Source organism: Poecilia reticulata, linkage group LG3 (genome assembly GCF_000633615.1).
Source record: "Poecilia reticulata strain Guanapo linkage group LG3, Guppy_female_1.0+MT, whole genome shotgun sequence".
In the NCBI taxonomy this organism is placed as follows: domain Eukaryota; kingdom Metazoa; phylum Chordata; class Actinopteri; order Cyprinodontiformes; family Poeciliidae; genus Poecilia; species Poecilia reticulata.
In genome coordinates, this window is record NC_024333.1 from 12,047,798 (window position 1) to 12,062,687 (window position 14,890).

General features: G+C 39.8%; 1 protein-coding gene across 3 annotated transcripts in view; it reads right to left on the reverse strand.

The window, feature by feature from the left end:
* Window positions 1–306: 306 nt before the first annotated feature.
* The window catches only part of pcdh17 (protocadherin 17), a 63,570-nt gene continuing 48,986 nt past the window's right edge, over window positions 307–14,890 (reverse strand). For all 3 annotated transcript variants that reach the window (XM_008404406.2, XM_008404404.2, XM_008404403.2), the window contains one exon: window positions 307–4,985. In XM_008404406.2, coding sequence (XP_008402628.1) covers window positions 4,288–4,985 — 698 coding nt within the window. In that variant the 3' untranslated portion in view covers window positions 307–4,287. The remainder of the gene's footprint in view (window positions 4,986–14,890) is intronic.

Here is a 14,890-nt window from a genome sequence, read left to right on the forward strand (position 1 = left end):
ATTAGTTGTATTTTTATGTTTTCTTATTTTGTAAACACACAACTGTGAACTGCCATATGTTAGCAGTTTCAATAATAAAAATAAAAAAAAAGAATTGCAACTCCGTTTTAAAGTAAGCTGGCACTTACTCACAAAACAATGCAATTTGCAATTCAAGTTGACATTGAAATACTGGCCATGTAAAGATTGTTGAGAGCAAAGAAGTATCGGGTTTGCAAGGTCTTCGCCTGGGAAAAGAGAAATTAAATCAGAGCCGTGACTAATCATTCCTTAACCAAGTCAAACAAGGACAAGAGAAAAAAAACATTTTGGTTATTTCCTTTTTATTTGCGCTTTTAACTGTTTTTCTTTTTTTAACTTCAGATAGATCACAATGAACACAGCCTTTAGACAATAGCAGAAATAATCCATACAAATAAAAATGTCTCTAGTCTTTTCACCAGCTGCTCATGGTAAAGTGGAGCCCTATGCTATCAGTGCAGGCCCTGTGGGTGAGGGAACAACACCAACATCATCGGGTGCTTAATTTAACAAACCAAAAAGGCATATTTTCTGATATGTGTCTGTGTTTGTGAAGCAGTGACTGTCTGAGTCTGTGTGCACTTGCATCAGTGTGAGCAATAGACCAGAGGTGGTTAGCCACATTCAACAAGGCCCTTCCCTAATCGCTTGGTAAAGCCAACAAGTCTCAAGTGGGCAAAAAATCTCACACTCTAGGCTTGAGTAATGCACTGCCAACAGTGCAAGATGCCAGTGTGTAATTAGACAATAATGAGAGACCTCACATAACGCTCAATCTCTAAACTTCTGAGGCCAAACTATGCGTTGGCCCTGAACAGCAGCCTCTGCTCTATTAAATAGCAAATAGCCTGAGAAAAGGGGGCCATGGCTTTAGAGAATTCCTTTCCACAACTGGACCGTGCAAATTTCTTCACCTTCGGCTTCTATATGTGCAGACAGTGGCCAGGGCGAGGGAACACCATCAGAGGGGACAGTACCTTGAATTGTGACAGCGACAGTGAAAACAATGAAACCTGGAATGTCCTCTACATACCTGCTTTGAATAAGGAAAAGAAAGGAAGGACATCAAAATGGAGTTTAAGGTGGAGAAAGAAGGGAAATGGACACAATATGTACAGAAATCAAGCAAACATGCCCGCAACAAAAAGACAGATTGCTGGCTCTAGCTAAGAGGCAGACAAAGTTGCTCAACGCAAAAAAAATCACTTGAGTACATAAGGAAGACTCAAAATCAACTTTGTAATGTTTTTATCCCTCTCTTTAAGTATTTATTTCATTTTCAGTGCTTATGAAAATGAAATGAACAAATGCACCAGTGCATTTAAGCATTATGTCACTTAAATGCACTGGTGTTTTTGAGTGCGTGTGATGGCATTCCTGGCTGGATCAAAGTTCCAGTGCGAGCTGCAAATGGGAACTGTTTGTGCTGCCTGTATCATGTGAATCTGAGGCTTGCTTGATTTATCCAGATATTTAAATTAAAACGGAAGAACAAAATCTCCTCTGAGAAAGAAAGAGAAGCGTAAATATTTGTGCTCCTCTGTCAAAGCCTCTAAGCTCTGTCTAAAAGTCAGCATTCTGCTTTTCTCCTGCAAAAAAAGAGCAAGGGTAAACCTAAACCAAATACGTTTCAGATGAAAGAGGGGAGAAAAGGTAGCAGTTGCTTTGCCCCTCTAAGGAGAGAAAACAAACAGTCAAAAAGGGAGAGATGTCAGTGAATGAATAGCAAAATGCAAAGAAGTCAAAATGATGCAGAACAGAAGAATGATAGAACGCCCAAACAAAGGAAATCCCAAAAAACATGGGTGTGATTTGCCTGTATGACAACAGCTGAAATTCTGCTTCCAACATATCTAGATGCCACAATAAGTCACTGTTTCCTCTCATGGCTGCAGGTTATATACATTTTATGATTGTGGTCACATTTTCCATAACACAAGTAGCCTATTGTTCTGTCTACTTTACTGTAAGGGATTTGTTGTTTTTTTTGTTTTTTTTGAAAAAGCACCCTGCATTAGTATTTCAGACTGGCCGAAACGTGCCAAAATTCTCAAAAATAAATGTTTTTCTTCTTTTTTTATTTTAAGAAATCCTGAATGCAAAGACACCTGGTTACACAAACCACGTACCCAAACAGCGAAGATGTTCCAAAGTAACTTCAGATAGAATTTCAGATGTCAAGTCTCTCTGCAAAGTATGAGATTTCCAACATGTGTTTGAAGAAGAAGTACATACATAAACAACGCAGACTGTTGAAAAAGAACCTATTTTGGTCCTTTATAGGAAATGCACATTTTGGTGGACCAGGGCTTAAGAAGCAGTCACAAAGCTCCACAGATACAACAAGCTCTCTGCAGAGACAGTAAGGCAGTTTCATGATCACCAAGGAAACCACTCCACTTTCCATATGGCGGGTTTCTTTTCTCTCTCTTTTTTTTCTTTGAAAGAAAGTAGAAACAGAATAAACAGAAAATATGCAGACTTGTTATTGTTAAAGAAAATAGCTGCCTTATAAAAATTTGCTCAGTAAAAATAGTTAAACTGTCTCCTTGTTGTTGCTTTTTTTGTTGATGTTGGTTTGAATCGTCTTCCAGATCAGCTGGCTCATTAAGCTTCTAACAGTTATTGTATTTGATCCAGCTGGATCTCAGGGTAAAAAGAGGCGACATCTCAAAAGCACTGAGGCCAGTCTGCCTGCAAAGATGCAGAATAGAGATGGAAAAAAAAGGAAACACCAACAGAAACCCAAACTAAAGCAAACTCACAGAGTTCGACAGCTACTAAGGCAACTTTTGCCAAATACAATATAAGCCCATGTATATTGCAACACAACAATATATTAATTTAATAAAATACACAATATAGCTTTTGTACACATAACAATTTGGCTCAAATGCACAGAAATTGCAGTAAAATCAATAAAAAATATGTCAGTTTTTCTGATGTAAACACATCTAAATTGGATACATATACACATATAATGATATTATGTATAGTGATAATGTGAAGGGACATTTTCTTGTTTTGTCATATTTTTGGATATTTGTCTTTGAAACAATGGCAGTGTCCTTTGCAGTTCTTTCCTGAAATGCTTCGCACCTGACCTCAGCTCCAGGACACTATTCACTTCAAATTCCTTTTTTTTCTCTCTCCTTATAAAATGTATAAATATTTTGCTGATATTCGGACACTATACATGGATTCATACATACAGCCATCTATATAACCATATAGATATTATCTTTTCACAGCTGAGGAAAGAAATGTCCCTTTTTATACAACTTGATTGCCTTAAGGCATAGTCACACACATGATAATTCACTGTACACAGGGGACTAAAAGCTGATGGTGTACATGTATAAGACAAATCCACAGATGGGCAGTCGTGTGTGAGCATTCATTTGTTTGCGTGTGGTGCAGCATCAGCGCGTGTCAATGTACTGCCGTGTGTGTATGCAGAGTGGTAGTGCACATGTGGTGACGTTGGTGCGTGCGACTACATTGCTGAGCAACATGAACATTTAAATAGAGGTGTGAGACAGACACAGCTTACACATGTAGTTACAAAATGACGGGTGAGACATGGTTACACTGTTAATAAATCCGACTGAAATAGATCCGACTGGTCCATAGCAACCCCCCTCTAAAAGGAAATCTCTTCAGGTACAGATCTGGTCCATCACACGCTACACTTTTTGTTTATCACTTAATAAAAAAAAAACCAAACAAACAAACAAAAGAAACAGGTAAAGTTGTGTTCCTTTCTTTCACTGTCCGAACAGATCGGCTTTTGTTTCTCTTTTTCCACATCGATTGTCAGGTCTGACCATAAGTAGTCCTTTCGTCATTCAGTTTCAATGTCCAACACACAAAACAGAAATCCACCTACGCACACTTAAAAAGATATGTAGGATTTCACGATAGACCATGAACAACACACGGATGAGCTGGTGGGCACTTAGATAGGAGCTTGCGAGGTGCCAGAGGCTTAAACCCCTGCGATTTTCTTAAGAATCCAAAAAAAGTTTAGAAATTCAGAAAAAGTCAGATGTCAGTTCCTTATTTTGTTGGTCGCCATGTGACTGACGTAATAAAAGTCCAGTGTCTGTAAGTTTTCTACAACAAATACAGTGAAAAACGCTCTGGGGACCAGAGAGGTTTAACCTTTTCGATTTGTTTTGGTGACAGTTTTGGCATGAGAGTCGTTAGAATAGCAACAAACCCCGACTTTTTATCTTCACAATTCCTATGCTGCAGTCGTTTGAGTCACTTTCTCAGTGTGCCAGTGGCCTCACTTTCTCTGCAGTCCTGCAACAGTTTATCGATGTCTCTCACCACCTGGTCAGCGTCCATCCCGTCGCGGCTTGAATCTGGTTCCGCCTGCTCCAGGACACACTCCATTTCACCTGCTGCCTCCTGACTGATCCTGGAGCGTGCCTCTGCGAGCACCTTGGCCACTGGGTCTGAGGGAGGCAACGATGGGTACACCCCTTGGTCTCTTGTTTGTTTAGTAGGTGACAGGTATTGACCATCGGGTGGTCCGTAGTGGACGGAGCAGCTGGCTGGGGGAGGTTTGCCCTCAGCCCCATCTGCTGGGCCTTTTACAGCGGAGCAGGGAGGCATTGTGGAGCAACCCTTGGTTGGACTGCTGGAGGCTGAGGGTACCTCTTGCAGCAGGGGGCTGAGGGCACGTTTTGCTTTTAGGTAGGGCTTGACATTGGCGACAAGGATGGTGTGGTCGCGTCTCTCCTTGCCGAATGTACAGAATGTTTTCTTGCCGTTGGGGTTGACGGTCTCATAGGTTTCTGTCTCGGCAACTGCCTCCATCCCGGCCGGCACAAACATATTGTTGCGGTAGTCAACACCTTCTGCCTGGTTTCCGCCTGCAGGGAACTGAGGCATCCAGCAACGGTCAGAATGACCCAGTACTCTGCACTCCTCTGTGCAATTTAAACAATCCTCATCTGCAGACAAAAACAAAGGGAGGGGATGGATGGAGAAGAAAGCAACGTTAATGTCAAACATTTATATAAAACGGAATTAAAACGCACAACGAGATGGCACTTAAATCCTACTGGCATTAAAACCCAAAGTAAACTTGAGAAGGATTTAAAGGTAGAGAACTAGAACAAAAATCCCAAAGAAATCCCAAAAAAAAGAGGAAAGCCAGCAAAGGATGTCCCATTCTTAGCGCACACATATAAACACTGGCACATGTGCACTAAAGCACACATAAAGGCACACGGCTTTCCAAGGGAACTGGGGGACACCTGCTTGCATTTTCCAAAGCTCTGATCAAGGGGATGGCAGAGCATACAGAAAAGATGGGAAGGTAGTGAGAGAAAAACAACAACGGTTCAGGTTTGGCATAGGCACAGTGGCGTTATCATAAATTCATGTCAGTGGGCTTTGAAGCCCTCCCTAGATAGTGAGCCTGTGCCAAATGGCTTGTGCTTCTTCCCTGTGTGTTTCTGCCTGTTTATTTGTGCGTGCCTTGTTGTTGCCTCTCGTGTGCATATGTGTGCATAGAAGTGTGTGTTTCTCTCTTTCATCTCTATTCAGAAGGAAGCACACTTTGGCTGATTATGGGACTGTTTGTGCCTGTGTAAAGTGGATCCAAAACTTGGCTAAAAAATAAAAAAAATAAAAAGTTTTTTTTTTTTTTTTTTTTTTGCTCCTGATGGAAGAGAGGAGGAAACATTGTGTGGCACAAAAGGTTTTTGTTGTATGTTGGATACAGAGACACGAGTCATACAAAACAATGTGAAATGAAATTACTGAAGCTTATGTCTTATTTCTAACAAAAATTAGACATCCAGACAATTAAACCACTATAAAGTGACAAATTGGAAAGATATTAAGAGGGGTCTTAATGGATGTCATAGTGAGTTTCTGTAATGTTACCAATCAATCTAGTAGACAGATGTGATGTCACTGTAAACATGTTAGAAAAACATCTTCATAGCGGCAAAACAGCTAACAGTCGGTGCTAGTTGATTTTAGCTTTTTCAAACAAGTCAGTTTAAGAATATTTCTGTATGTGTTATATTAGTAGATACAAAATATGTACATTTTTACAGGATATTGTTAAGCTTTTCTCTATGTTCTCTCCTAAATAACTTCCACATTACTGCATGGACGTTACGTCGAAGGCCGCGACTCTTCAATCTGCTCCAAGTCCACCAAGAGTGGAGCAAATGTTTGAATTTTGCAACAGGCTGTCATTTGTGCAACTGCACTGCAGATGGTGCGTTTCTGTCTTTTTTGCTTTTCCAGGTCTCGTAGCTGTTTGGAAACTATGGCAGCAGATTTCCAATCAGGCGATTGGGCAGATCAGCAGTTCAGTCCGCCAACAAAACTTTAGTTACATGGAAGTTGTTTGTCAAAGTAAAAAGCGACAAAATCCATGGTGTCTCCTCAAGCTAAACATTTACTGGCAAGAAGTTAGCCTGCTACCTGAGTATTTTATTATGTTCCATACTTACAAGTAAGAAAATTGTTACTCATATTTTTACAGAAAATTTGGAACAAAGGTGACAGCAGTGGTAGGAGTTCGTCCTTTCACCATCTTTCTGTGTCTGTGTTTTCAAGGCACTTAACCTGATTTGCTTGCGGTCAGAGGACCTGATGATGACAGAATGGCTGTGGCTACAACAGAGTAGCTCATCACCATCAGAACGTGCAGGGGTGAATGACAGAATGTGCAGGATCCTCTGGACTTAATAAAATACAGGCCATTTACCAAATTACAAAATTTGCTTAAAAATTCAGAAAAATAGCAATCAAAAACAGCTTTCAACTAAATGTTAAACTTGGCACACAGAGCACAATTTCAATAACACAGTAAAATGCTCAAAACGATAATAAACTCTGGTAATAATGGTCAATGAAAGAAGCTGACTTCCATTAATTGTTGCTGCTGCGCCCTATAAACACACACCCGTCAAGATGATAGCAGTGTGAATCTCGCCCTAGTTGAGATGGTGTCAACCTTGTGTCAAACACAGGTGCCTGCCTCTTTCTTCCTGTGTTTATCATCCAAGTTATACCAGTTAATTTCCACCTACTTTACTTTTCTTAAATAAGACTGAGGATACATTTTTATCCTTGTACACCTGAATTTGACAAATGCGCTCCATCATTTTTGATGTATTTTTTATAGTAAAAATCAGAGGTTTTAAATTCTGAAGAACTTATCAACACAAGGCTACAATTTGTTCTTGCAAATGTAAAAACAAAAGGTTACCTTTTATTGGAGTAACAACAAGGCTAGTTAGAACCGTGCAGCGTTTGAGCTACTATTCTCAACTGACTCCTGAAGGACAGAATTGCTGTTAGGAACTGGAAAGCTACCCCATCAGCTCCATTATGCAATGCACAAGGCTCTACAGCACAGCGAAAGTGCTGCTTTAAAGACCACAAACCTGGGACTAATACAATCTTTCGTTGACGCGAATGAGCAAGCAGAGTGGATGTGCTTGAGTGCACTTGGCTTGGCCGTCTTTGCCGTGTTGCGGGTCAGCAGCACAGATTCCCGAGAGACTGCCCTTCCTAAGCTGTGGAGATGAGCTTAACACTTCACAAATGTTTGAAGAAGCCAAAAAGCGCTGCCAGGGAGAGCCTGACATTTCCCGTGTCAAGGCAGTCATCTGCAGAGAAAATAAGGTGAGCTGGAAAAGCGAGACTAGACCAATACAAAATAGACAACATGTAAATGGTGTCGATGACGAGCGAATACATCTACACACGCCGACTGAGAGTGATGCATGTCTGAGGTTTTAAGGAAGCGATTCAAGATGTAAGCGAGATAGCAAAGCGCAGACATCACTGATTTAGTCAAAAGACTGCACATAAAAATACAAACTTGAATATTATTTTCAAACAACACAACACAATGACTGTAATCCATCAGCAGGGTTAAAAAAACCCAAAACAAACAAAAAAAAAAAAAAACAGAGCCAGCATCTAACAATGCGTATCAGTTGACAACTGCTGCCTTTCACCCACCCACTCAAAAACACACAAACAATTAACTTTGCCCCTACGATGTCTTCATGCTCTCCGAGGTGATTGTCCATTCAGCATATTAAAGCATAAATAATCCATGCAGACATATTTCTCTCTATTTAGTTGGAGAAAACCTCTGATAGATTATTCATGTCTCTGCTGCACGTACAACCTTGAGGCACTCTCCTCATATCTATGGCTAACAATATGACATATGAGAACAGGGGTGACATTCATCTCCCTCTCTCTCTCTTTCTTCTTCCCTCTCTCTCTCTGTTTTGCTCACTCTGGCTCAACCAGCTCTCTAGGATGGGCAGCAAAGGCCTCCACCAAGGACACATTTGCTTATGATGATTTGGCTAGTGGGGGCATGTGCTGTTTCTTTCTCTTTAGTTCCTCTGCACTTACACATGCACTTCAAATGCACTTCAGTGGTGCAAGATAAATTACTCTGACAGATACCCTAAAACATGCCATCATTTGCCCAAACTTAATACAACTCTCTGCCAATAATCTGGTTTAGGGCACTGGTTACTCAGACAAATTATTTGGCTCGTTCTTTAATTTTAATTTCCTGCAGATGATTAATAAAAACAGTAACATTACAAGAGCTCCATTACCTTCCATGCTGTGGACTTACTGTTAAAAAGGAACTCTTTGTTAACATGTCAAACGAATAAGTGTTATGGCCATTTCTTATTCACTTTTTTCATCGAGTGCACAGTTGCCGTCTGGGTAACAAAACATAAAAACAACAAGGTGCATGTGCAAAGAGCTTGATAATGTCATCCTCTCCTGTCTGCCTTCGACTGTACAGAGTAACAGCAGAGAGATGTTTCACTACATTTGTCACAGCACCCCTCTTTCCCCCCGGTTCTTTTAAAGGAGGCTGTAAAGAAAAAGAAAATCCACTAAGCTGGTAACAACCAGGGGAACTTAAGCACAAAGGTAACTGCTGAGAGAGGAATGGCAAGCAGTAAAAAATAATAATGGAAATATTCAAAAGGTTCATTGGAGTTTGTCTATTTGTGTCCTGCATATAACTGCCTGATACATGGGTCTTCCCATGTTTTTTCTTTATTCAAACTGAAATGACAGGTGCTGACTTTAGCTGGCTACAATTTGGTTTAAAGTTCCTCAGAAAGGACAGAACTCTTTTCCAAAGTGTAATCAGAAACCCCAAAAGTGCTTTGCTTTAAGGCAAGTGTCACTAAACTCTGATTGAATCCCCTGATCGGGAGTCAAGAACTATCGACTATTCTATCTTGGCAACTCTACTGAAGACACTTGACCTCGATCCCTGATTGGAATTAAATATTACACCTCTGGTGTCAACAAAAAGGTTTAATTAAACTCTGTGTGCTTGTGGAGACATTCCTACCAGCAATTAGATATTAACATCTTGCTAGCTCAGATAAGGCTTGCTACAAATGACTGGGGTTTGACGTGATGTGCAATTGTGCACACTGAAACTTGTGAATGCAAAAGTCCTCTTGTGTATCAGTGTGCATCATAAAACATGGTGTGATTTCCCTAAACACCCTTTTCTTCCCCGAGACACCTGCCCTCTGGCCCTACAAGCCCGTCCCTTCTCGCTTTATTACCCAGGCCGGTGATTAATGTCCCTCTGTCACATGCTGTGGTTCCCAAAGAGGAAGGGATGAGAGCTGCACTCACAGGCTAATGCTAGCAAACCATCAGCATTAAGCTGAACACTGGATAAAACAATGGAGAGGTAATGCGTTCCTTAAGTTTAAAAATGAGGTAAAAGACGGCAAACCGATAACAGTGGCAGTGAATCATTCCGCTGTCGTGCATGCATCGGAGCCACTACACAGAGCAAAATGATCTGCTGAAGTGGACTACAGGACTAGAGAATGAGCCAAGGTAAAGAGTGTGTGTGTGTGTGGGGGTGTGTGTGTGTGTATCTTTGTGTAGAGGTTGTGTTGTGTTAACCCACCCGAGGTGGACAGGAGGAGTGGCAGCTGACGAATTGAGCGGGGCATCTGTGACAAACCATGACTGCACCTGTTCACCTGAGGGAGCTCACAGTGTGTGTTTGCGTGTGCATTATTGTGTTTTTAATCTCCTCACCTACTGCTATCCAGCCCAGCTGAACCATGTGCCTCCTCTTCCCCAACACCCCTGGCTCTCTCAGCCAATCAGGTTAACTAAATACCTGAACTGAGCCGATGAAAGAGCCTCTAATTTGACGGGGTCTAATGTTCAGCAAACATCTTGAGGTTTTTTTTTAGGGACAAAATCTCAAGCTTTGGGTATCAACGACATAACCTAGAATCCCCCTACACAGACAATATTATGATCATGCATAAAGCTCTACTTTTTTTCATTTTTTTTTTCATTTTGAATTATTTAAGAAACCTTCTTAAATTTTCCCTAAGATTAAACTGAATGAAACCCAGTCTACACAGATTTATTTACAAACAGCAAATTGGATCGAGTTGGATGATTGTTGTTTTCCATTCTTTTCCACACTCACAGAGCTGTGCTGGGAATGTCGCTTGTCCTCTACAGTTAGCTGGTTGTTATGCCAGCATTATATCAAAGAGCATCAAACTGCAGTTCTTGTGTACTCATCACAGCTTGATGTGGGACGAGCATTTGTGAGGGCCTACGACTCTACTTGAAACCGGAAAAACATCAAAACCTTGTCATGTCATTTTATGACACTTTGGAGCAAATTGTACCTGCACACTGTAAACTGTAAACAAGTTTACAGTTTTGAAACTGTAAACTTGTTTCAAAAGGTCCAAAATTGTAAGTGTGTTATCTTTGGATGAAAACATGTTTTCAAAAGAATTTTAAATATTTCCCAAACCTTTTAAGCAAAAGAAAAAAAAAAAATTGTTCTTTCATCTCTACTTTAAAGTCCAGATGTATGAACAGCACAGGAGTTCCTAACCAGGAGGTTCTTTAGTATATTTGTGAGCATTACTGACAAGTTTTTGCAATGTTCTTGTTTTTCCAAAATGTTCTGAATTTTTTTTTTTGCTCACTGCCTTTACTGTGCCCATAAACATAAAAAGCAATGATGGGTTTTTGATACCATTTTACCGACTTTAGCAAACAATGACTTCAGCTAACATACAGTATGCAATTGAGCAATGTCAAGACATTCCTATTACGACATCTTTATAATTAGATTCTCTAACCTGCGGCAGGTGTAAACTCAAGAAGACTGAATGCTTAAACTGCTGAAAAGGTTTAGATAAAAGCTTGTGCAGGTTGTGCCATCCAATTTACTGAAGATTTTCATTTTGAAGTATTTTTTTCCTCCAGTTTTCACTTAAACTTGACAGGAAATATCTATGACATTAAAAGAGCTGTGAAATGATAATGAAGGTTTTTTTTTAAATCACAAGAACCAGACATTGTATTATTACAAGTTTGTGTGTATTTTTGAGAGCTAATGTATAATCATGTTTATCTGACATTTTTACATTTTTTTCATGAAGACTGTAGCAAAAATACTAATTATTGGTCAGGAAATTCAAACTACTGGTTGTATAAACGTGATTTAATATTGTGTGCCTAGATTGTCTTGTGGAGTGAACGGCTTAACAGAATGAAAAGAATAATTATCTTTGGTGTAATAGATCGCATCACAGCTAGAGGCAGGAGAATACTGATGCAGAGCAGGAAGTGCTCGGCAGCAGCCGTGGGGAAAAACCGTTGGCTGGCAATGCACAGACTAAATCAAGAACACCTATCTAAGGATCAAACACGTCCTCTCTTTAGGCATTCTGCCGCAAAACCGCAGGCCTCTCAGTTGGCTAATGCTTGGCTAAGTTGCTCAAAGAACACACTGAGGAGAAAGTGTTTATGCACAGTGGAGAGGAGGATAAAAAAATCCTAGGAGCAGCATAAGCTCATATTCAAACAAAAACAAACACGCAAAGCTTAATCAATGATGAGCAAGCAGAGCCAGGGGGTGTGGGAGGAAAAAAAAGGGGTCTGCAGGGCTGTGGAAATACGGGGCATCTGGGCTGCCAGAATTGTGTTCTCAAACAGCACTCTCCTACTGGCACAAAGCAGCAACAAAGTGCCCTGGAATATGTGAGGTTGTCCTTAAAAAGAAAATGTTGCATGGCCACATAAGAGCTTGTGCATGTGAGTGTGTGTACCAGTTAGCCTGTCTGTGTCTGAATGAATTGTGCACCCTCCCCCCTCCCCCCAGTGTCAGTTTATCTGCAATGTGAGCGCGTATCAGTTTTATTTTTAGTGAATCTAATCAAATAGGATCTGCTTTTCCTGGCATGTTTTCCCACATGCTTTAGATTTCCCCAGCTGCGCCAAGAGCTGCCTGGTGTTATATTATTAATGAAAGATGTCTGCCAGCTTTAACTGTTAGTAAAGGTCAACCTGGAAATATCTGTGGGAGAAAGGGATCTCAACGTTTTTTGTGTTTTTGTTTTTTCTTTTCTTTATCTGCTGGCAATCCTCACAAACAAGTTCAACGGTAATGAACAGCTATGAAAGCCCATCCAAGGCCAGAACATGCTGAGTAAAGGCAAACCAGTGTTTAACAGTAACCATGTTTTGTGTTACAATATTCAAACTGCTGTTTCAACAACTTTAGTGAACTTCTCTGTCTTGTTCTTTTCTGATGTATTTTCATCTTCCATCACCTACCAGAATAAACAAATAAAAAGAAAACCACACATTTTTGTTGTTGTTGTGAATAGAGCAGCTTTGAGCCTTCACTTCTGACAGCAGTCAGAGGCACTCAATAAATATTGCAAGGTCAGTCAAGGAAGAACCTTCCCTTAGCCTATCGAAATACCTGAGCCTCTTCTCCAACGCTGTGACTTTAGACCTTCTATAATTCACATTTCCTCTAGATATAGATCGCCCCTGCTTTTGCTTCAAAGTCTTTTAATGTTGTAGCTTTTGAAAGAGAGACGCCACAGGCAAGCTATTAGATATAGATGACTGAGAAGAACAAGCCTTACATCATTCCTGCAGTGATCAAGCTGTTTATTCTAATTAAAAAACTCTGAAAAATATAAATAACCTAGTTGAGCAACGCATGGTATCCTATGAATGTATTAAACACTACACAGTATTTACATATAAACACACCGACAGACAGATACCTTGTAAATGTAATTTCATTGACTTTAAGTTGTAAACAAACACAAATAGAAGTATAGTATTTGTGAAAGAGTATATAATTGTGAATAGGAAAAAAAAGGATATACAATTTAAAATTTTTTAGAAATACAAATCAGGAATGTGTGACATGCTGTTATGCTCAGCCCTCTTTCCTCTGATCCCCCAAATAAAATCCAGTGCAATCAGTATCTTTCAGGAGTTACTGTTTGCTTCTGGTAAAATCTTAGCAGTTTGTCAGAGAACATCAGTGATCAAACTGCAACATGAAAATCAAATAAACACTTGACATGTCAGGGTTTAAAACAACTGTAAAAATAACAAAATACGGCTGGCCATACAGATGTGGAAGAAGGTGCTCTGGCTATATGAGCAAAAAAAATTTAATTGTTAAGGCTTTGGGGAAAATCCTATATTCATTGTAAAACTAACACTTGAAACATGAGGATGGCAGCATCATGCTGTGAAAGATGTTAAAGTTAAACACAGATGATACATTTAGAAAGACAACATGTTCAGAGGTTGAAATCTACTTGAAGCTTACTTGGTGACTTAGATCCATTTGGCAAAACAAAGGAACACTGAGCAAAAAATAAATACTTGTAAATAATTTGATCAAATCATAATCATAGGTAGAGGATCACAATAATCAGACTTAAATTAATCGATCATCTGTGGCCAGACGTGAAACATATGCTCATCATCCAGGGGACTGAGCTTGAGGTGTTTTCCAAAGTCTAAAGGACAAAAATGTAAATCATTAAATGTTTAAAGCTGGCAGAGACGTGCTAAAAAAGATTAGTTGTACAAGAATTGAGTTCAGATGAATAAAAATGCCAAGCTTTTTATATTATGTGGAGGCACATATCCTGCATATATATTTATATACAGGATATGTATATATCCACAAAATAAACTGAATAAAATAAACTGCAGTTGACGGTTGTAATGTGATCAAATGTAAAAGCGTTCTAGGACTATGAATAATTTTTTTCAGAGCACTTCAAGATGATTCCATGTTTTAAAGGATTTAATATTTATCAACACCCAGTAAGCTATAACCAGAATTTAACCCATAAAAGCAAGTAGGTCTCTGTGTAATAAAACTTTAAGAATGTTTTTCAAAAACGGGGTTAGATGTAATGAATTTGTCCCAAGCCTCATGTTGAACTTGTTTCCATCGTTTCATGTATTCCCTGGTTGATGTAGTGACACTGAGATCTAAGCTGTGTGGGTCCACGGCATCTGGTGCAGGCTTCCTTGTTCTTCTCACTGCTGAAGATGAATCTGTGCGACTCTCGCTGTGTGATTGGGGTCATTGTATGGTGCAGATTGAATTTGGGACCAATTAGATGAACGCCTGATGGGGCTGCACAGCGGATATGAGTCTCAGCATTTAAAGTGACTACAATGAAGCAGCACTGAGAGTAAAATTGTTTTGCTGCAAACAAAGTGCTTCAGTTTAATTTAAAAAAAATGAATAAACAAACTTGAGGAGTTCATTCACAGAGAGAAACAGGGGAGATACAGACGAGACTAGGGTTCTGAATTGTACAGAAATGCTGAACCTGTGACGTCGAGGACCGCGAACAGACAGATCTGCCACACAACCTACTTTTACAAAGGATTTAGTCTTTGTTGTCTGGAGTGTAAATGTTGGCAAGAACGGGCAAAGAAAGAAAGAAAGACAGACTTGGGACAACAGTATCCTTCTACCTGTAACTGAAGA